Source organism: Budorcas taxicolor, chromosome 10 (assembly GCF_023091745.1).
Source record: "Budorcas taxicolor isolate Tak-1 chromosome 10, Takin1.1, whole genome shotgun sequence".
NCBI classification, from domain to species: Eukaryota; Metazoa; Chordata; class Mammalia; order Artiodactyla; family Bovidae; genus Budorcas; species Budorcas taxicolor.
In genome coordinates, this window is record NC_068919.1 from 34,113,201 (window position 1) to 34,133,963 (window position 20,763).

Here is a 20,763-nt window from a genome sequence, read left to right on the forward strand (position 1 = left end):
GTCCTGCCCAGAGCTCATCAACCAGGGCAGCATGGCTAGAATGACCAGTTGTGGAGACAGTAGCTCAAGGGGGCAGCAGGGGCAGATCACAAGTGAGGTCTTTGTTGGTTGAATCAGGAGTTCAGGTGTACTGAGAAGCCGTTTGAGGTTTTAAAAAGGAATACGGTATCATCTGACCCATGCTGAGTGAAGTCCTTCCTGGCTGCTAGTGGAGAACGGAGAGTGGGGGCGAACAGCGGAGGAACAGCTCATGCACCTCGTGTCATACCACTCTCCCTCGCCCTCACCCTCTGCACGGGGCCACACTCACCATCCCATCCTCCACGCACACCGAGCTCCTTCCCATCTCATGGCCTCTGTCAGTTACTCTACCTGCGATGCTCCACTGCATGGCCGACTCCTCATCACTCAGTTCCCCCCTCACACGTGATCTCCAGTGCCTTCCCTCAGCACCCCACACCTTAGCTATTTGTTCTCCAATTTCCTGCTTTATTAAATTTCTCCATAGCAGTTACTGCTAGCTAAACTTCATATTCATTTGTTTGCTTTTTAATTGTCTTCTCCTTTTGTGAAAGTATGGGGTTCTTGCCTCTGTGTTTTCTTCAGGGCCTGGCACAGCGTCTGGCAGGGACAGGATAGGTGCTCAGTAAACATCTGATGAAGGGAGGGAGGGAGGCAGGAAGGACGATAGAAAGGGACGGACTGTCTTTTTGTCCCTGGTAAGGTCTGCAGTCTCTTTAACCAGGGCAACTCAGCTTTTCTTTTTTGTGTGGGATACATCAAAAACCAGTAAGGCTTTATGTCATGAAAGGTTTCCACTGTGTAAAACAAGAGAAAGAGAACAGAAAACCCCTGACCGTTCTAGTGGAAAGAGCTTAAAGCCTTGATTCTCAAGTACCTGGCCTCTTGGCCCAGCTTTTCATGGATGCACTTTTGCCTTTGTTGAGCAACTTCACTTTCTATGTCCTTAATCATTCCCTGGCCTTAAGAATTTATGAACACACATGTAGTACAAGAGACTCAAATCATAATAGGTTTTCTCAGCAGTGTGGCAGGGTGTTAGGGGAAGGAATTGAAAGTGGCAAGACCAGTTAATAATGGGTTATCTTTTGTGTTCAGGAGAAATTTGGTGATGACCTGAACAAGGCAGGGAAATTGGGGAAGAGAGGCTCATACTTAGGAATCAGTTAGTTGCAGGAGATCTAGGACCTCAGGGAGACGTGAACATTTTGACTAGTGAGACAGAATGGATGACTATGCCACCAACCAAAAAAAGAGCCCAGGAGAAAATCCAATTGAGAATGAGTAGGGGTAGGTGGCAGTTTCACTGACTTTGCAGTAGCATGAAGAGTGAATGGAAGGGACAGTCATGCAGACAGCAAGTTTAGAAGTTTGAAAATGAAAAACAAGATGGTGCAAGAGATTGAGGGAGAGGAGAATGGACATGGGAGAGATTTATGGGCTGAAGATAAGAAGCCAATGGAGAGGGACAGATTGAACATAAAGAAGAGGGGGACTAACTGATGGACCAGGGTCCCAGAGGAGACTTTGGGGGTGGAACTGAGGCCAGGGTAGCTGTCCTTGCTCTGAGTCTGAGAAAAAGAAAAAATGGCTCAGGTGCCAAGTAACTTTCTAGGTGGACCCGCAGAAAGTGTGGGCTTCACTGCTCATTGCTTCATGTTCTTGGTGAAAGTGGAGGTCAGGATCACACTCACAGTGAGAGGACTGCTTCCTAGAGATCTGTGCCTGATCTTAGTATTTCTAACAAGTGTCCAGTCCTGACCATCAAGGGCACTCTTCCTGGCCTCGTCCGTGCAGAGCTCTCGCAAGTTAGTTGTAATTTTTGCATTGTAATCTGGCTTTCCACTCAGAAAAAAAGGGAAAGAGAGAAAGAAGGGTTAGGCTTTGAGTGTGGGGGTTGGGCATTCTGTAGTGTGGGGCCCAGTTAGTGACTAGGAATTTGTAGTGCTCTTAAGCCCCGATTTTGCAGCTTTCTCCAGATGTGCGTGTACACAGGATGTGAGGTCAACATGGACTTGAGCTAAATCACTTCCATAGAACTTCTGTGCTGATGGAAATGTTCTCGATCAGTGCTGCCCACTATGGTAGCCATTAGTCACTTGGGGCTGTTGAGTACTGACATACCTCAGAGATGTTGCGGGAGCAGACCACCACAGTGAAATGAGTATCACTGTATAGTGAGTCACTTGCACGCTTGGATTCCCAGTGCATGTAAAAGTCATGCTTACACTATGCTGGAGTCTGGTAACTATGTGATAGCATTGTATCTTAAAAAACAACAACAACAACAGTTTACATACCTTAATTTAAAAATATTACTAAAAAAACGCTAAACATCTGAGTCTTCAGTGAGTTATAGTAGTAACTGAGCACAGATCACCACAACAAATACATAATAATAATGAAAAAGTTTTAACTGTTGCAAGAATTACAACAAAAGTGTGACACAGACACATGAAGTGAGCAAATGCTATTGGAAAAATGGCGCTGATAGACTTGCTTATTAACACAAGGTTGACACAAACCTTCAATTTGTTTAAAAAAAAAAAAGCAGCCGTGGTATCTGTGAAGTTCAGTAAAGTGGAGCACAATACAATGAGGAATCCCTGTACTTGTGCCTACTCAAGTTGAAGAACTGAATTTTTAATTTAGTTTAGTTGTAGTTGAATTTAAGTAGCCACATGTGGCTACCATACAGGGCAGCGCCCATCTGAAACAGGGTTTGTAGAGTTCACATGGGGAAGACTTCATGGCGAGTTGGGGATTGGACAGCTTTCCCATTAGCACCTTCAGCTCAGTTCCCAGCAGAGACTGCTGTTGGACAGTGAATTGACTAGTAAGCAGGAAAAAATGGAGGGGCACAAATTTCCTGTGTTAATCTTAAAGAAAAAAAATCATTATCCAAATTTATTTTTAAGGCGAGAACGTCAGTATTCTATGTGTAGTAGCGAAGATTCTCCTGGCTCTTGTGAAATCCTGTATTTCTCTGTGGGTAGTCCGGATCAGCTCATGGTGCACAAAGGGAAATGTATTGGTGAGTAAACTAGCTAAACTCGTTTAAATTATTCTAATTACGCAAGTTAATCATGAAGGAACAGGGGAGAATAGACACTACGTCGTCTAGACAAGCGTGGTTGCAGGGAAACTCTGTAAGCTGACAGTCATTCTAGCTCCCGTTCCTGATGATCAAAAGGAGAAGTCACTCAGCTTTCCACTTCTGTAAGATGGAAATAAAGCCCCAGGCTGTAGGAAATATTGTTAGCAGAAAGACAAAATTTGTCATTAGAATTTGCCAAAATTTTCAAAACCAAATTGGTTGAAATATTATGAATCTGGAATTTTACCTCATGTATATCTGTTACTGAAGAAATATGTATAGCAAAATGAGTTCTAATGCCTGTGATCTTTGAGGGTTAAGTCTCATTTTCTTAATTTGCTGTCCACCTGCTTAGCATTTTCTTGCTTCACATCCTGTACCAGACCAGGAAATTCACTTTATCTTCTATGTGTTTTATTTAGCAGTTTAGCCATCTTATTTAGCAGATGGCTATTTGTAGTAAATCTTGTTCAAATTTTTATTTGAATTGTTTGTATTAAAATCAAGTTTTCCGTGTCTACTTCCTTTGCTCTAAATGTACGTCATCTTTTATCAGTCATACAGATACAGCCACTAATTGGTGTAGGGATCACTTGCATATGGTGAATTTGACAATTGAGTTTCATTTCCAATCCCATGAGTATTCTTAGCAGAGCTAGTAGACAGCTAAATTACCTAAATCAAGTTTGCTTTCTTGTAAAGGGATCTTTTTTCCCTTCCTCTTTGAGGAGATGTACACAGAAAGGGAAGTTGCCAGGGAGAGGGCAACAGGTAGAGGGAAAAGAAACCAAGCATCTGGAGAGTCCATGATCTGAACACGTAACCTTGGCTGATGGAGGCGGCGTGGACCATGCAGGATTCTGCGTGTACACAGAGCCTGCCCTCTTCAGACACAGCCACCATTTGGGAAGGTTTAAGACCTTGGTAGAGATGATTTGCTTTGGTCTTGAGGCTGTCCTTGACTCTAAGGCATTTCTGACTCATGAATTGGCAACATAAAACTCACTACTTTTAATGATCTGGGGAAATCAGGAAGGCAAATCAATCCAACTGTGTATTACCTTACCCCAGCCTCCTAGTCTCCTTGGTACTCATTAGACAAATTCACCTTTGTTAATACTCTCATTAGGAGACACATTTGCAATCTAAACTTTTTTTTAATGTAAAACCACCAAGTAAATTATTTATTTTCTTTTCTCACAATGGGTTTAATTTTTTAAATGGGTCCTAATTTTTTAAGAAATGTTTTTGTGAAAGATCAACTAATTAACATTTGCTTTTCAATTTAAAGCTGTTGAAACTAGAGGGAATCAAGAGTTTCCCCAGATACTATTCCCTATATATTAATATTAAAGCACTGAAGAGGCTTCTATATAAATGACACACAGTGGAGTATCAGTCTGAGTTCTTATGGTAACATTTTCCTTCAGCCTTGTTTCAGTGTGTTCTTTTTTTCTTTTTATTATCCCCACAACACAGAAGTGACAAAAGGTGGGTGGCAATAATAGAATTATAATACAAAAAAAAAAAATGCAGCCAGCAATTACGAAATAACCACTTAATCCCTGCTGGGGATATATATATTGCAAGACATTGTGCCATATAATTCACAAATTTAATTAGGCTTTATGTATATTACATCACATTCCATCCCATTAATATTTACTATCCTGTATCTCCAACATGTGCTGCATAGATCCTACATTCCACAGGTTGCTTACTTTGGTTGACAGATTTTCAAACACTAGAGGTTTTTATTTTTATTTTCCCTTAGCTAAGAATGTCCAGAATTATTTATAACTAGTATAACAGATCATTTCAATTAAAATTAAAAATCTCTTAAAATTGTCAGCATATCTGTGAAGGAACACTGCCTCTCTCAGTGAGTTAGTTCAGCCACATTTCTCTAGACTATTTTTGCAAAAACTACTTTGTCTTATGTATACAGGTTAAATACTTTACTTTTCATTATGAAGATAATGTAGCATCATTGAAAACTATTGTTTATATAGTAAGAGAAAAAGAATAGATCAATAGTTTTCATTTGGGGTGATTTTGTTCCCTAGGGGACATTAGTTGACGTTTGGATATTTTGATGATTAACACTAGGGTGGAGGTGCTACTGGCATCTGATGGATAGAGGGGAGGGCTGCTGCTGAACATCTTAACAGTACACAAGACAAAACCCCCTTCAACAAAAGATTTTCTGGTCCCAAATGTCAGTAGTGTCGAGGGTGAGAAACCCTGTTACATATGCTACAATTTGGTAAATTAGGGGAAAAAAGGGTAGACGGTTCTAGAAGAGAAAGACAAATTGGTGATATTGTGGGTGATATTTTTCTCTACTTCCAATTTTTTGGTGATTTTCTATTACAGTCTTTAATAAAATTTTAGATGTTTGTAAAAAATTTGGGGGCATTACAAAAATTTAGTGCCCCCAGGCATAGGTGGACACCATATGCCTATCACTAAATAAATGTGTCTCTCTCAAGCACTTCAAATTTAAACTGTCATGACCTGTTCCTTCCCTCAAAGCCATTGGCCACTTTGTATTTACTGAGCATATTCAGATTTTGTGTTTAGAAGATCATTGATGTGTTCAAATTTCTGAGTTACTAAAACCTGTTTTCACTATGCATACTAATCTTCATTGATGGAGCGTTCCTGGTTCCAAACTCCTATCAATGTTAGTTGATATTTAGCATATGAAGGTTATACTACCACACCAGCAGGCACAGTTGTCAGAGGTGGTTATGAAAATAACATTATGAATACCAGTAAATGGAAGAAAACATTGATCTGATACTAAGATCTCACTGTTGAATATTGTCCCTTTGTAAAATTAAATATTTTAAAGTTGAGTATATTGTTAAAACACCAAAAATTGGTTACAAAAGAGCATGTATTACATGAAATCACATTTTTCATAGTACATGGTATCCATTGTTGAGCAAATGACTATTCCCTGTGTTTTTTTTTATGCCCACAGAAAATATACCAGTGATACTTAATTATATTTCCTTTCAATGTGCAGGCAGTGACGAGCAGCTTGGAAAATTAGTTTACAATGCTTTGGAAACAGCTACTGGCAGCTTTGTCTTGTTGCATGAGTGGGTCCTTCAATGGCACAAAAAAATGGGCCCATTCCTTACCAGTCAAGAAAAAGAGAAGATTGATAAGTGCAAAAAGCAGGTAGGCATCCACGATGGCTCACTGAGCGAAAGGACTAACCTGGAGTTTAAGGCAATGACAAAACAAAGTAACTCAGCATTTGACTGGCCAGCAAAAAAGACCCAGAATGCGATGAGATCTGTTCAACCAGAGGGGATGGTGGAGGATCATAAGTGTTTCCAGACCTGCTGCCTCTTTCAGAACTTCCAGAGCGTGGTCCATACTCTTGCAGCTGCTTCTCAACCTCCTTTCTTAGCTCTTATTATTCCATTAATAGCTCTCTCTCCAACAAGGACTAAAGAGTACTTCATAACGGTGCTATTTGCAATCATTAGCATTTTCTCAGTCTCTTGAAATATTCACAACTACATTTTAGGGGACTGGAGAATTGTATAATTGATTCATAATACTTAGCTTAAGGAGAACATTTAATATTGCAGTGGTACATAATAAATAAAGAGGTTATAAAACAGTAGGTGAAGCATCGTGTTTGGAAATGTATGTGTATTTATTACAGAAAGAAAAACTGAAAGTAAATACACTAAAGTCATAACAGTTGTCTTTGAGTAGTGACCATAAAGATAAATTGTGGGATTTTTCTTTTGTATTAGTACCTATTAAAATTTTGAGAGTGAATCTTTATAATCAGAAAAACTTATTTTTAAATTAATGTTTCTGTTTTCTGGTGGCCATATTGCAAAAGAAGCTGCTTTTAAAACTTGTCCATCTTTAAGAACTAGTAAGATGACCATGTGGTTTAGGGGAGGACTCAGTTCAGGGCATGTTCCTTCTCCTTGCTGTTGAAAGTACATTTTCTATTCAAATATTTCACTTTTACAGTGAAACACTAGTAAATGCTGACCAACCCAGCTGTCATCATCTTATTGTTGTTGTTTTTTTTTTTTCCATTCCAGATTCAAGGGGCAGAAACGGAATTCAGCTCACTGGTGAAACTGAGCCATCCAAACATAGTACGCTACTTTGCGATGAACCTCAAAGAGCACGACGATTCCATCGTGGTGGATATTTTGGTGGAGCACACTAATGGGATCTCCCTCGCAGCCCACCTGGGCCACTCGGGCCCCGTCCCGGTACATCAGCTTCGCAAGTACACAGCTCAGCTCTTGTCAGGCCTCGATTACTTGCACAGCAATTCCGTAGTGCACAAGGTTCTGAGTGCATCAAATATCCTCGTGGATGCAGAGGGCACCGTCAAGATTACGGACTACAGCATTTCTAAGCGCCTGGCAGACATTTGCAAGGAGGACGTGTTTGAGCAGACCCGGGTTCGTTTCAGTGACAGTGCCCTCCCTTATAAAACTGGGAAGAAAGGGGATATTTGGCGTCTCGGCCTTCTGCTGCTCTCCCTCAGCCAAGGACAGGAGTGTGAAGAGTATCCCGTGACCATCCCTAGTGACTTACCAGCTGATTTTCAAGATTTTCTAAAGAAGTGAGTGTCATTGAGATTTTTCTCTAACTGCATTTTACTCCTTTACTTTTGATTGTGCTTGAATGTGCTTAACATCTAAGTCGTGTATAATCTGAAAAGTGAAGAACAGGTTTCGACTTACTTCTTTGTTCTCCCAGTCCTTTCCCAGCCACATATGTTCTATTTTTTCACTTAGGTTTATTGTTCTCATAACTCCTACATTCTTCTAAATTCACTTGGGCTTAATAATAGACTTTCAAACTACTTTTTGGGGACTGCCTGGTATACGCTAAGAAATCAGTAGGGACTGCTGCTAGGGGGAGAAATGCCCCAGGTATTCCAAATGGTAAAGGCCACTTTTACTGCTGGTTCCTAAGGGGTCAAAGATGACACCTCCCATTTAGAAAACAGCTTTAGGAGTACGATTCTGCCCCTGGTTTTTCTTAACCATTCTTCTTCATTAACAATGTCTCATTCAGCCAAGTTATAGAAAGCAAATGACTTCCTTGCCCTAGTCAGAGGAGTCTCAACATCTGTAAATTACAGTTACAGATTTAATTACAGAGCCAAGTGTTGTTTTTTTTAATTAAGATATAGTTGATTTACAATGTTGTGTTAATTTCAGGTATGGTGAGTGAAAGTCACTCAGTTGTGTCTGACTGTTTGTGACCCCATGGACTATACAGTCCATGGAATTCTCCAGGCCAGAATACTGGAGTGGGTAGCCTTTCCCTTTTCCAGGGGATATTCCAAACCCAGGGATCGAGCCCAGGTCTCCTACATTGCAGGCAGATTCTTTACCAGCTGAGCCACCAGGGAAGCTCAAGAATACTGGAGTGGGTAGCCTATCCCTTCTCCAGCAGATCTTCCCGACCCAGGGATCGAACCCAGATCTTCAACATTGCAGGTGGAATCTTGACCAACTGAGCAACAAGGGAAGCCCAGTTTCAGGTCTACAGCAGAGTAATTCAGGATGTTTGCAGATTATACTCCATGGTAGGTTATTCTAAGATAACAGCTATAATTCCCTGTGATACACAGTACAGTTAGTCCTTGTTGCTTATCTGTTTTGTTATCTGTTGCAAATCTGTTGCTTATCTGTTTTGTATATAGTAGTTTGTATCTTTTAAAACCATACCTCTAATTTGTCTGTTTTATCTACTTTGAGATAGTCCTTACTGAGGTTTTCCTCTGGCCAAAAGTCTTTGCCCAGGTCCTTCAATTCAGTGTTTCCTTATTTTGCCCTGCCTCTGTCTAAGCTACACCTTGGTTCTCTCAGTTTCTCTACAAAATAAGATCCCTTAGTCTGCGTTTTTTAGACATTCCCCTGGTTCTGCAGAAGTGAACCTGGCTTCTTCCCTTTCTGACACTGTCATATTTCCCACCTTTTTTTTTCCCCCAACCATTCACTTTTACTCACTTCATCACTCTCTACATTTCTTTTACCCTTTACGTTTCTTCTGTTCCCATCTATTCCAGCTGCCATTTGGCCTGATCTACAATATTACTATTTCCTGTCACTCAGTTGTTCTTACCCATTACAGAAGCGAAAGTAGCTGCACTCATATTTAAATAGATAGTTTGTGTATACTGTTGCTAAGTCATTTAATTCGTGTCCAACTCTGTGACCCCATAAACGGCAGCCCACCAGGCTCCCCCGTCCTTGGGATTCTCCAGGCAAGAACACTGGAGTGGGTTGCCATTTCCTTCTCCAATGCATGAAAGTGAAAAGTGAAAGGGAAGTCGCTCAGTCGTGTCCGACTCTTCGCGACCCCATGGACTGCAGCCTACCAGGCGCCTCCATCCATGGGATTCTCCAGGCAAGAGTGCTGGAGTGGGGTGCCATTGCCTTCTCCCGTGTATACTGTTAAATAGAAGTAAATGTGCCTCACAGACATAGAGATCAGACAGTGATAGTCAGGGTCAGGGATGGAGTGGGAGTTTGGGGTTGGTAGAAGCAAACTATTATGTATAGAATGGATAAAACCAAGGTACAGTATAGCACAGGGAACAATATCTAATCTCATAGGATAAACCATAGTGGAAAAGAATATTTTTTAAAAAGATGTATGTGTGTGTGAAACTGAATTACTTTGCTGTATAGCAGAGATTGGCACAACATTGTAAATCACCTATAATTTAATTAAGAAATAAATAGAAGAGATACAATACGCAAAATTGTAGAAAGGGGCTAACGATTCTTGATGCTGTGTCCTCTCAAAGTATATAAACATCTAAAATTTCTAAAGAAATCTTTTATGATTTCTCTTTAATGCAGTAGAACTTTTTAAAACTATTTATAAAAGCACCCTGATGATGAAGTTGGCTAAAATGACATCAGAGGGAAAATAGAGATAGAACCACTGATGGAAAGATTCATTTCCTCCTTCAGAATGTCACCTTTAGCTTTCTGCCCTTCCTCCTTGGTCAAGAATAATTTAGTAAAGGTTAGTAATATAAACAAACAACACTGGGAAGTTTAAGTAGAACATATCTTTCATATTTAATAGTAAAATGAAGGACTCAGTTGCCAAAACTTTCATAGTTCTCCTCTTAGAGAACAGTTCTATGCTGTCAGTTTTGAACTTGAGATCAGCACCATTTCTTATTCTGTTAATAATATGGTTGTCCTTTAGACTGAGTCATATATTTCTCTGTCTTCCTAGAGTGGTTTGATAGACCACTTTTTTAAGAAGCAGATGTACAGTATTGTTTTACTACGTTTGCTGTCTAACCCCAGTTAACAACAACAAAAAATCATTCCCAGACAAGCGTAGCAGCATTTCATGTGTAGTTACATTTTTACTTATTGGTGAACATCTTTGGAAGAAAGGTTTTGTTTCACATCAGTCTCTGTGATAGAATAGAGCCCAGAGTCGAAGCCAGACAGCTCGGTTCATATTCTACCTTTATCCCTCACTGGTTGAGTGACTTAAACTCCCTACTCTGAGTCTTTTCCTCCAAAAGACAGGGATAATAGCAAATAACATAACAAGACACCTAAGGATGGAAAGCATCTAAGGATGGGGACTGGTTGCCAGGAGAACCAACCACTTGATTTAGGGTTTGAAAGTTTCAGTCCTACCGCCAACCTCCGTGGAGAGGGGAGGGGCTAGAAGTTGAATGGATCACCAATGGCCAGTGATTTAATTGTTCATGGCTACATAGTGGTGCCTTCATTAAAAACCAAAAAGACAGGATTCAGAGAGCTTCCAGGCTGGTGAACACATGGAGGTGATGGGTGGGTGGTGGCCCGGAGAGGGCAAGGAAGTTCCAAGCCCCTTCCCACATACCTTGCCCTCTGCATCTCTCCCAGCCGACTGTTCCTAAGTTATACGGCCTTTTACATTAAGCTGATAAACTAGTAAGTAAAATGTTTCTGAGTTCTGTGAGCTGCTCTAGCAAGTTAATTGAACCCAGGAGGAGGTCATTGGAATCTCCATTCCATCGGTAGCCCATTGGTCAGAAGCACAGGTGACAACATGGACTTTTATCGGTGTCTCAAGTCAGGGTAGGGAGGGAAGTCTCAGACTGAGCCCCTAACCTCTGGGATCTGATGCTCTCTCCAGTGTCAGAATTGAGTTGAGTTGTATGACACCCAACTGGTATTGGGAAATTGCTTCTTGGTGTGGGGATACACCCTCGCCTCAGTAAAACTGGGTGCAAAACCTTTTATGTAGTCAAATGAAGAAAGCAGTTGATGAAAATATGTTCAGGATGGTGTCATCTTTTTAAACTCTGTGTTCACAAATTAAAACTGTATCTTTTATTTGAATGGTTGTCCAAGACTTTATCCTTATCAGTAATGTTTTAATATTTGCAAGGAGAAAGTATTCACATGTTAATGATGTAATTAAAAGTTTATTTTTAATTTAGGAGACAATACAGTATCTTTTACATGCTTTTATTGCAATCTTTTCTTCCCTCTCAAGGTGTGAAATTAGGGGTGCTTTACTTTTCAGTACTGTGCCATGAGAAAATTAAATATTACCTTTTATGGTAGTTGCTGTCACCACTTCATACGTGTAGATTTAAGTCCATAATTCACAATGATGATTGATTGTTTTAAATACCTTTTTATAATTAGGGCAACGAGCTACCAAGCAGTGCTACTTGGGTCATTGTTATGAAAGCCAAGCAGCTTATTGGATTAGTTAGAACAGTGATTCTCAGACTTTCTCTTGGATTGAATCCACCTGGAGAGCTTGTTAACGCACAGATTACAGCCCAACCCCCCATAGTTGCTGATTTACTAGGACTGGGGTAGAAAATATGTATTTCTAACAAATTTCCCAGGTGATACTGATGCTGCTGTTCGAGGGGCCTCACTTTGAAAAACACTAGCTTAAAGGTATGGCTTGTTTTCATTATTAAACAAATTGTTTGTTAGAACATTAAACAGAAAGGCTCAAGGAATGATAATTAAAAGAAACCAGGTGGTAATATGGGCTTCCCAGGCAGCTCAGTAGGTAAAGAATCTGCCTGCAACATAGGAGACACAGGAGACACGGTGTAGGGAAGATCCACTGGAGGAGGGCAACTCACTCCAGCATTCTTGCCTGGAGAATCCCATGGAAAACGGGAGCCTGGCGGGCTATAGTCAATAGGGTCGAAAAGAGTCAGACACAACTGAAGTGACTGGGCACATACGCAGGTGATAAAATGTGGGACTTTTGAAAAGTTGTTCTTAATTGTTACCAGCATACTTCAAACTGTGATGAACAGGCTGCATCTAAAGTTTGTCGTATTGGGCCCCAACCCTGCATCAGCTAGCTGTCTGATTTGCTTTTCCTTTGGAAACTCTTATGACTGGTCCCCAGAAAAACTTAGTGTAGCATGCAGATCATTAAGCTATTAGTGGGAGCGAAAGTTCATAACCTACTTGTGCTATCTTATCCTAGACTTTTAAAAATATTAAAAAATGAGTCAGTCTTCTGGCCTCTAGAGACTATACTTTTTTTTTCTCCCACTTATGGAACCTGGTGCTTAGCATATAAATCCTGCAAGAATGTTTATTAAATTAAATTCACTTAGGGACACATTTTGGTCCGCAAGTAACGTGATTTCTCTAATGTGTATCTTTGAAAGATAAACCCATAATTAAAAGCCTTGGATTACTTTTATTTAGCATTTATTTTGTGCATTGCTGAGATTCTTTTTTCCCTCTTATTGAGGTGTGTCTGCTTAGATGACAAGGAAAGATGGAGTCCTCAGCAGTTGTTAAAACACAGCTTTATAAATCCTCAGTCTAAAATACCGTTACTGGAACAAAGTCCCGAAGGTGAGTCTGTTACCATTCTTTTCTGATAGCCTATTTAACATAAATTATTTTGAAAGGCTGTAAACCTAAGACTGGAAAGGACTGCATGGGTCATTTATCTATTTTATGCTGAGCTATACATGAATCCATTCGTTGGTTGTGTCTTGTGTACATGGAGGTGTTTGGCCATCCTGGTTTTTCATATCCCCTCTGATGGAATGTCAGGCAGTGCAGCCTGTTCATGTGGATTCGCCCTCATCAAGTCACCCTCACTGCCTTAGAACTAGATTCCCTGCTGTTACTCGAGTAGCGGATGAAGGAGCCTCAGTAGAGACTGGGATGATCAAGAGACCTGGGTTTGGCTCCTGGCTGTGTTGCTCGGTCATTTCTTTACCCTCCGTTACCCCTCCCTGTAGACTTGGGCTAATTAAATATTTCTACCTACTTTAAGGAATACGAGGTGAGGAAAGTATTAAAGGGTCAGCCAGGTAAGAGGTACTTTTTAAAGCTCCCCCGGCTGGGGCCCCTTCCTCCCATGCCTACATCGCGGTTGGATGTTGCAGCTCTGTTTTCAATGCCTCAGTTGCCTCTCTTGTTTTATCTCAGATTCTGGAGGACAAGATTATGTGGAGACTGTCATTCCTAGCAACCAGCTACCCAGTGCTGCATTCTTCAGTGAGACCCAGAGACAGTTTTCCCGCTATTTCATTGAGTTTGAAGAATTACAGCTTCTTGGCAAAGGAGCTTTTGGAGCCGTCATCAAGGTGTGATATAGAGTTGTCCCCAACCCCTTTTAGAGCCCTTTCCCTGTTCCATCTCTGTAGAGGTAAGGATTTCTATTTTGAGGGTAGGGAGGAAAGTGAACACAACTATTTGAAACAAAGATCATCTTCCCCTTAATGTAGTTAAAGGCTTTTTTTAAAGTTACACCAGACACATTAAGAATGCATCATTCCGCTTCCCTTGCTGATGCAGGGCATTAACATGATAACTACATGATTGTAACAGCCCTTCAAGTGGCGTCAAGGCCTCTGCATGAAGAATGTTTTTGTGTGCTTCGCTTCAGAAAGAAGATTGTCCTCTTTTTCTCCCATTTGCTTTTAGAGTCACTGTAGCTAAGAGAGTTACAAGGTTAGAACTGAGATGGAATTCAAACTGGGAAATGGCCCAGATGGTCTTGATGGCTTTTATTTTCCAGCTCTTACTGAGATGGAAAACTAGTGATTCGTTATTAAGGTATGCTGCTGTTAGGTCTTGCTTTCCTCATTCCAGGCTATTTGGGCAACTTTTATTATCAGCTTCCCCCTGAGAGAGAGATTTCAATTCTTTTTTGTGTAATTTAGCTACTTTGTTAGAATTTAACAGACCCAGATTTACCGTTACCAAATCCATATGAGAAATATATCATCTTACCCGTAAGAAGGTAGCTCACCATCAATAGAGCAGATTTCTGTTTAGGATTCTGAGAGTATTATTAAGAAGCTTTGCCTGTCTCACTGTAGAAGGCCTTTTACACTGAAAAAAGAAGCAAATGAGTTTTTCTGTAGTAATCAGGGACAGAAAGACAAACTTCAGCAAGTTTTCCAAAAAACAAAGTCATAATATCATGGAAAATTTTCAACTTTTTTCTTGAAAGTATAGACATTAGATGACTAAATAAATCTGCTTGGGCAGGTATATTCTGATCAGGTAATCACAGTTATTTTTAAGAGGAATGGGTGATTGAAATATATATTACCCCTTTAACTCACATCATAATTTTGATCTACTTCTTTAACTTCTTTATATTTAGATACTTAGAATGCAAAACATGATCAAATTTCATTTCCTTATAAGTATTTAAAAATGATTATTGTTGTTGTTGTTCAGTTGGTAAATTGTGTCCGACTCTTTGCAACCCCATGGACTGTAGCACACCAGGCTTTCCTATCCTTCACTACCTTCTGGAGTGATTAGTAAACTCATATAACAAAAACATTTTAGCAATTTAAGCCCCGTGTTTTTCCTGTGGTTTCTCACTATGAGAACCTCACAGCCCTTACACCCCATCTCTATTTTCAGGTTAAGGTAGGGCTTTGTGCACAGAAGTCTGGCATTTCATTAGCAGTTGGAGCTGTTACTGTTCATGCACCTCTGCATTTTAATAAATGAATTCCTAAGAGTTCCCGTGTACCAGGCCCCACACCACAGCCAGTGACTCACAGTGTTACCAGACCAAACTTGGGTCAGCTCACCCAGCTCACTCTCAGTAGAGCCAATCTACTGACACCAGGATTTAGTGAGGGAAAGTGCAGGCGCCAAGCAAAGAGTAAGGGTAGCTAATGCCCAAGAGACCCAAACTCCTCAATGGATTCCAGGGAAGCAGTTTTCTAATGGCAAGGTGAGAGAACAGTAGGGTGAGTGATCAGCTCATGACAGTTCTCTTGACTGGTTGATGATGTGTATGTAACAGGGTGGTGTCACAGGACTTAACATCTTAAGTCCTTGGACTCCACCTGGTCTGGGGGGCTACATGCTCGTGCTCATCATGAGTTTCTTCCATCTGGTGGGGGTTTTAGTATCTGTAAAACAATTCAAGAATATGCTTCAGACACCGTTATCTCTGTGCTTCAGGAAAGAACTAAAGATCCTGTGACTGCTCTATGGCTGATTCACTTTTTAAATCGTTCCAGTTCTCCTGGCCCAACTACTATTTTTTGGTCACTCTGTGTTCACATTCTTTCAGTCATTATTGAGCAGCCTTTTCTGACTCAGGAGAGGCCTGGGAGACTAAAGAGGCAGGCTGGGGACATCATGGCTGATTTATCCCGGGAAGGCCCTATGGAGCCCTGCTTGCTTACATTTGTGATATGTGTGATATATACTGAGACATAAGGTTGAAAGACAGTGCCAAAACTTCCCACCATCCTCCCCTCTATTAACATGGCAGTAAAAGGGCTGTCATTTTTGGAGTGTACATTCCCTATTTGAGGCTTGTGGTAGGTGGCTCACTAACCTTGTCTTTTAATCTTGTGATATTCTTATAGAATAGGTATTACACCATTTTCCAGATGAGCGAACTGAGGCTCAGAGAAGTTATTTCATTTGCCTGAGGTTACATGCATCAATAAGACATATCAACCAGCATTCAGACTGACCTGTTTGACTCAAAAACATCTTTTGTACCACTGTTTTCATACCCCCAAAAAAGATAATCTGAAACTCATTTTTACAGTGTTCCTTTCTCATTCCTAAAAGTAGTTTTGGTATAGAAATTGAAGCCCATGAGCCAAGCAAGAGAATGATGCTATCTTTTGTAACCAACTAGTTTCTCCCTCTGCTATGGGCAAGTTGTTAGTTTTTATCACTTCAGTTGACCTGCATGGTTGATTGGAATGTTCAGAAAACAAAATTTTGAATAAAATTTTTCAGCCAATTCAATTGCATAGTGAAACTGCCCAGGGTAAGGATGCCTCTATGTAATATATGGAGATTTGCCTTTGAAATGTTTTCTTGTATTTTTCTTTTATTCTTAATTGTATTGTTCTAGTCCCTACATAACATCAATTGTAAATCTTCAATCTCATAATAAAAATCAATGGGCAGTAAATGTGTTATTGCCAGTTACTTTTATTAATATTTACTGAGCACTTTTCTCTGTGAGGCCTTGATACAGGTGCCTCACTCACATCACTTCATTTAATCTTCAGTCACCTTTGAGGTAAGGACAGTGGTATAAGTTCCATTTTACAGTTTAAAAAAATGAGTTTCAAGGCAATTGTTATTTGCCCAAATTCTTTATAAGCTGATGTTTAGAATTTGCATGCAGGTCTATTAAAACTATTGGAGTTTAGTTTGTGTTAGTGATTTTAAGTGTTAAAAAAAAATTGGAAAGAAACTAAAATCACCTTCTAAAACTTTATACTGAGTTTATAAAATAACTTTTTAAAAACAAAGTTGGAAAAGCAACAAGGCTTACTTGGAAATTTAGATAGCAGATGTGATACTGGCAAGGCAGGGATGTAATTGTGAATAAATTAAAATGGAGATTATGAATTCCCGAGTGGTCCAGTGGTTAGGACTCCATGCTTCTACTGCAGGGGGTATGTGTTCCATCCTCGGTGCCATGAATCCTGCCTGAAATGGTGTGCGCCAGCGCCCCCCCCCCCTACCCCCACCCCCACCCCACCCCCCCGCCACCAAAAAGGCTAATAAGGTAAAATGGATATTATGTTTTTCCTCAGAGTCTCCTAGCAAGCTAAATATATCTAGCTTGGGGTGAGATGTTTTCTAAGTTTTTGGCAGTCACAGCTTTGTTCAGCCTAAGAGTTTCAGATGTGTGGTCCTCGACTGTAGCTGTGGATTCTGGCTAAGGGGTTCCCCTTGGGAGGGGCGGGCTGGTTCAGTAGGAATGCCAATCCTTGTGCGGTTCCGAGTGGCTGACCTGCTGGACCCCTCTTCCTTCCCTTCCGCGCGGCAGGTGCAGAACAAGCTGGACGGCTGCTGCTATGCGGTGAAGCGCATCCCCATCAACCCGGCCAGCAGGCACTTCCGCAGGATCAAGGGCGAGGTGACATTGCTGTCGCGCCTCCATCATGAGAACATCGTGCGTTACTACAATGCCTGGATCGAGAGACATGAGCGGCCGGCAGGCCCGGAAACCCCGCCCCCGAACTCGGGGCCCCAGGCCCAGGACGGGCAAGCCTTAGCCCAGCCAGCGGGCGACAGCGACCCGGACGGCCCGGGCAGCGTGGAGGCGGCCGCGCCGCCGCCCATCCTCAGCAGCTCGGTGGAGTGGAGCACGTCCGGCGAGCGCTCGACCAGCACCCGCTTCCCCGCCGCCGGCCCAGACTCCAGCAGCGACGAGGACGACGACGAGGAGCAGGGCGTCTTCTCACAGTCCTTCCTGTAAGAGCTTCCGGCGCGTCCTGCCTCCCTGCCAGGCCCAGGGAGGGGAAGGGGGACTAGGTTGGAAATCCAGTCCTGTAGACCATGTGGGAATACATGTACATGGAACTTATTTTAGAGAGGAAACAAATTCAGTACAAAGATTTTTTTTACCACCTGCTATCTTCAAGAGGTCTCCAAAATTCAAGTCCTGGAAGAAGGAAAAGTAGAAACTTCTTCCAATTCTTCTTGTTAATACATTTAATAGGATTTTTAAAAGAGTATTCTTTTTAGATAAAGGCTTCTAACTCTGTAAATAAAGGAACTAATTTGGAGTCTTGATATGGGGCCTACTGCAGCTCTAAAAAGGGTTACAGAACCAATAATTAATGGTCCTAAAATAAAGTTTAATTCATCTGAGAATCCATCCTAGTTATTTACATTTGTTGTTTTATTTCATTGTATCTGATTGGATGCAGTTTATTATGACCCCTAGCTATTGAATTATATATAAGAGGGAATTCGGTTTCTTTAGTCTTTCTCTAATTCTCTTTTTAAGACCTGCTTCAGATTCTGACAGTGATATCATCTTTGACAATGAAGATGAGAACAGTAAAAGCCAGAATCAGGTAAATATATAAATGGAAGTGATACCATTTTATTCTTCATGGGATGGGGACATAGCAAATGTTTGATGTTATACACCTCAAGTAAAATAATAAAGCCTTAATCTGACATGCAAATATAGAAACTGTCAATTTAAAAAGCATGATTATTTAAAATACGCTATCTATATGATTACTTATATGTCTTAATTTATCCACAAAATAAAACAGGCCTGCTTTATTAGAAGAAAGGAATAAATTGACATGCTAGGTTTTTTGTTTTGCTTCGCTTTTAGTGAAAACCATTTCCTAGAGGACTTGGGGAAACATTATGTGGTTGGGAATGAGGGTTGAATGCAAATTATTTGGGGAAATGAATACCCTAATTGTGGAGTTATGTGGGTCTCTCTCACATCAGTTAATCTTGATGACTTACTCTCATAAACCATCCCCTAGAACAGTGTTTTAACACTGTAGGTCATGATCCTGTAACAGGTTATAAAATCAGTTTCAAGGGTTACAACCAGCTTCATTTTATTTTCAGTGCTATAGAGAGGAGTATAGAATGCAAAATGCATAACACTACTAAAGGTAAACTGTTCACAGAACTTGTCTCTTATGGTATTGTAAAATACAACATGGTCTGAAAGATCTGAAAACACTGCTTTAAGCCTTGGACCCCACTCAGTTCTGTGTCTTCCTCCACCCAGGCCAGCAGAGCCCCTCAGTGCTGATGACGTGGAGTTCAGGGTGAGGCTTTGTGATCTCTAGGGCTGTCTGTAGTTGCTAGAGAAATCTTCTGTAGCTGGGGACTGGATACGGTGACTTTATTACCAAAAATAAAAATAGAGTTACAAGCAGGGTGCATTCACAGTAGATAAAGGTAAGTCTACACATAGACTCTCTTAGATAAGCAGTTAAATTGGTTTGAATGAGGTTTGAATGCATTAGCCAGCATTTTTTGTAAGTACTTCTCTTTTCTATTAAAATCCCCCTTAAACCCTTGAGGAAGTTTAAGGAATAATAGCATAAGTAGTCTAAGCTAACTGCTTTGGTTTTAGTATTAGTTATGCATTTAATTATTATGGGGGCACCAAATTTACAATTCTGGCTTTGCTCAAGTAAGTGAGATATCCCATGGGGCACTCTAATTGATGGGTAGAAGCCTCTAAGAGATTAACAATTTTCTACGGATAATCCCTAGAATAAATAAATAATTCAAGAGTAGAATTTGGAGAATTCCCTAGTGACTCAGTGGTTAGGACTCTGAGCTTTCACTGCTGAGGGCGTGTTCGATCCCTGGTCAGGAAACTAAGATCCACCTCCATCCACTCCCCCCACAAAAAAAAGAGTAGAACTTGATTGATTCCATAACAGGTTATTTTTCCTTTAATAAATAAAACATTGAAAAATGTTTCCACACAAAAAAATGCAGATCAGAAACAGTCAAATACTACCTAATATTTTTTCATACTTGGGGGTTGGAAAGAGTAATATGTCTTTTAGAAGAAGAAAGAATTTTTTTTGAAGGGACATGAGTTAGAAAAATAGCTGTAGGGGACAACCGTGTGGAAAAGTGGTGTGGGGGATTGGTCACCCTAAGTGGCAGCTGGGTGGTGGTTCTATAGTGCTATAGCCAAGGGCAGTGTGCCATTTGGTAACATGAGCATATTTAAATTGTTTTAGCTAAAGATGGATTTCTCATCTTCTGTTTCCAAAGTAAGCCTACCATCAAAGGTGACATTCCAGTAAAACTGCAGCCTTAAAACATAAACCTGTATACATTCTACCCCTTCTTACCTATAGGAAGATGTCAGTGGTAAGAAGGAATTGACTTTGAATCTTTCTGTGGATTGTGCACCTTTAATACCTATTTCCTGTTGTCCCTTTCATTGTTCTTTACAGTAATAGACCTCTAAACTATGTGTTAGACTCTGGTATTGGCAAAGTTGGCTTTTAAGTGCAGTGAGCATCAAAAAGGACAGTGGTTGTTCTGCTCACTGACCTACCCTCCAAGACAGCATGATGGCCGTGTATGTGGTAGGGCGGGCATAAACAACTTGGTGACAGTAATGACTTTTTGTCCTTTCAGCCTCGTTTTGAGCTCTCTTGTGCTCCTCTTGTGTTAGGATGAAGATTGCAATGGAGAGAACAGTTGTCATGAAAGTGAGCCACCAGCAACCACCGAGGCTGTGCATTACCTCTACATCCAGGTGAGGCCCTGACACACAGCTCAGTGACTCAGCAACTCCCAGCAGTTGCTGGTGAGTAGGTTTTGGGAGATGAGAGTAACAGAACGAGCAGAAGAGGGCTC

At 40.8% G+C, this 20,763-nt stretch overlaps 1 protein-coding gene across 1 annotated transcript in view; it reads left to right on the forward strand.

Annotated features, from left to right (window-relative positions):
* EIF2AK4 (eukaryotic translation initiation factor 2 alpha kinase 4) overlaps window positions 1-20,763 on the forward strand; it is a 100,754-nt gene that overhangs the window by 31,556 nt on the left and 48,435 nt on the right. The window contains exons 7-14 of the mRNA XM_052646297.1: window positions 2,940-3,055; window positions 6,153-6,310; window positions 7,204-7,739; window positions 12,893-12,999; window positions 13,585-13,742; window positions 17,438-17,865; window positions 18,404-18,473; window positions 20,579-20,662. Coding sequence (XP_052502257.1) covers window positions 2,940-3,055; window positions 6,153-6,310; window positions 7,204-7,739; window positions 12,893-12,999; window positions 13,585-13,742; window positions 17,438-17,865; window positions 18,404-18,473; window positions 20,579-20,662 — 1,657 coding nt within the window. The remainder of the gene's footprint in view (window positions 1-2,939; window positions 3,056-6,152; window positions 6,311-7,203; window positions 7,740-12,892; window positions 13,000-13,584; window positions 13,743-17,437; window positions 17,866-18,403; window positions 18,474-20,578; window positions 20,663-20,763) is intronic.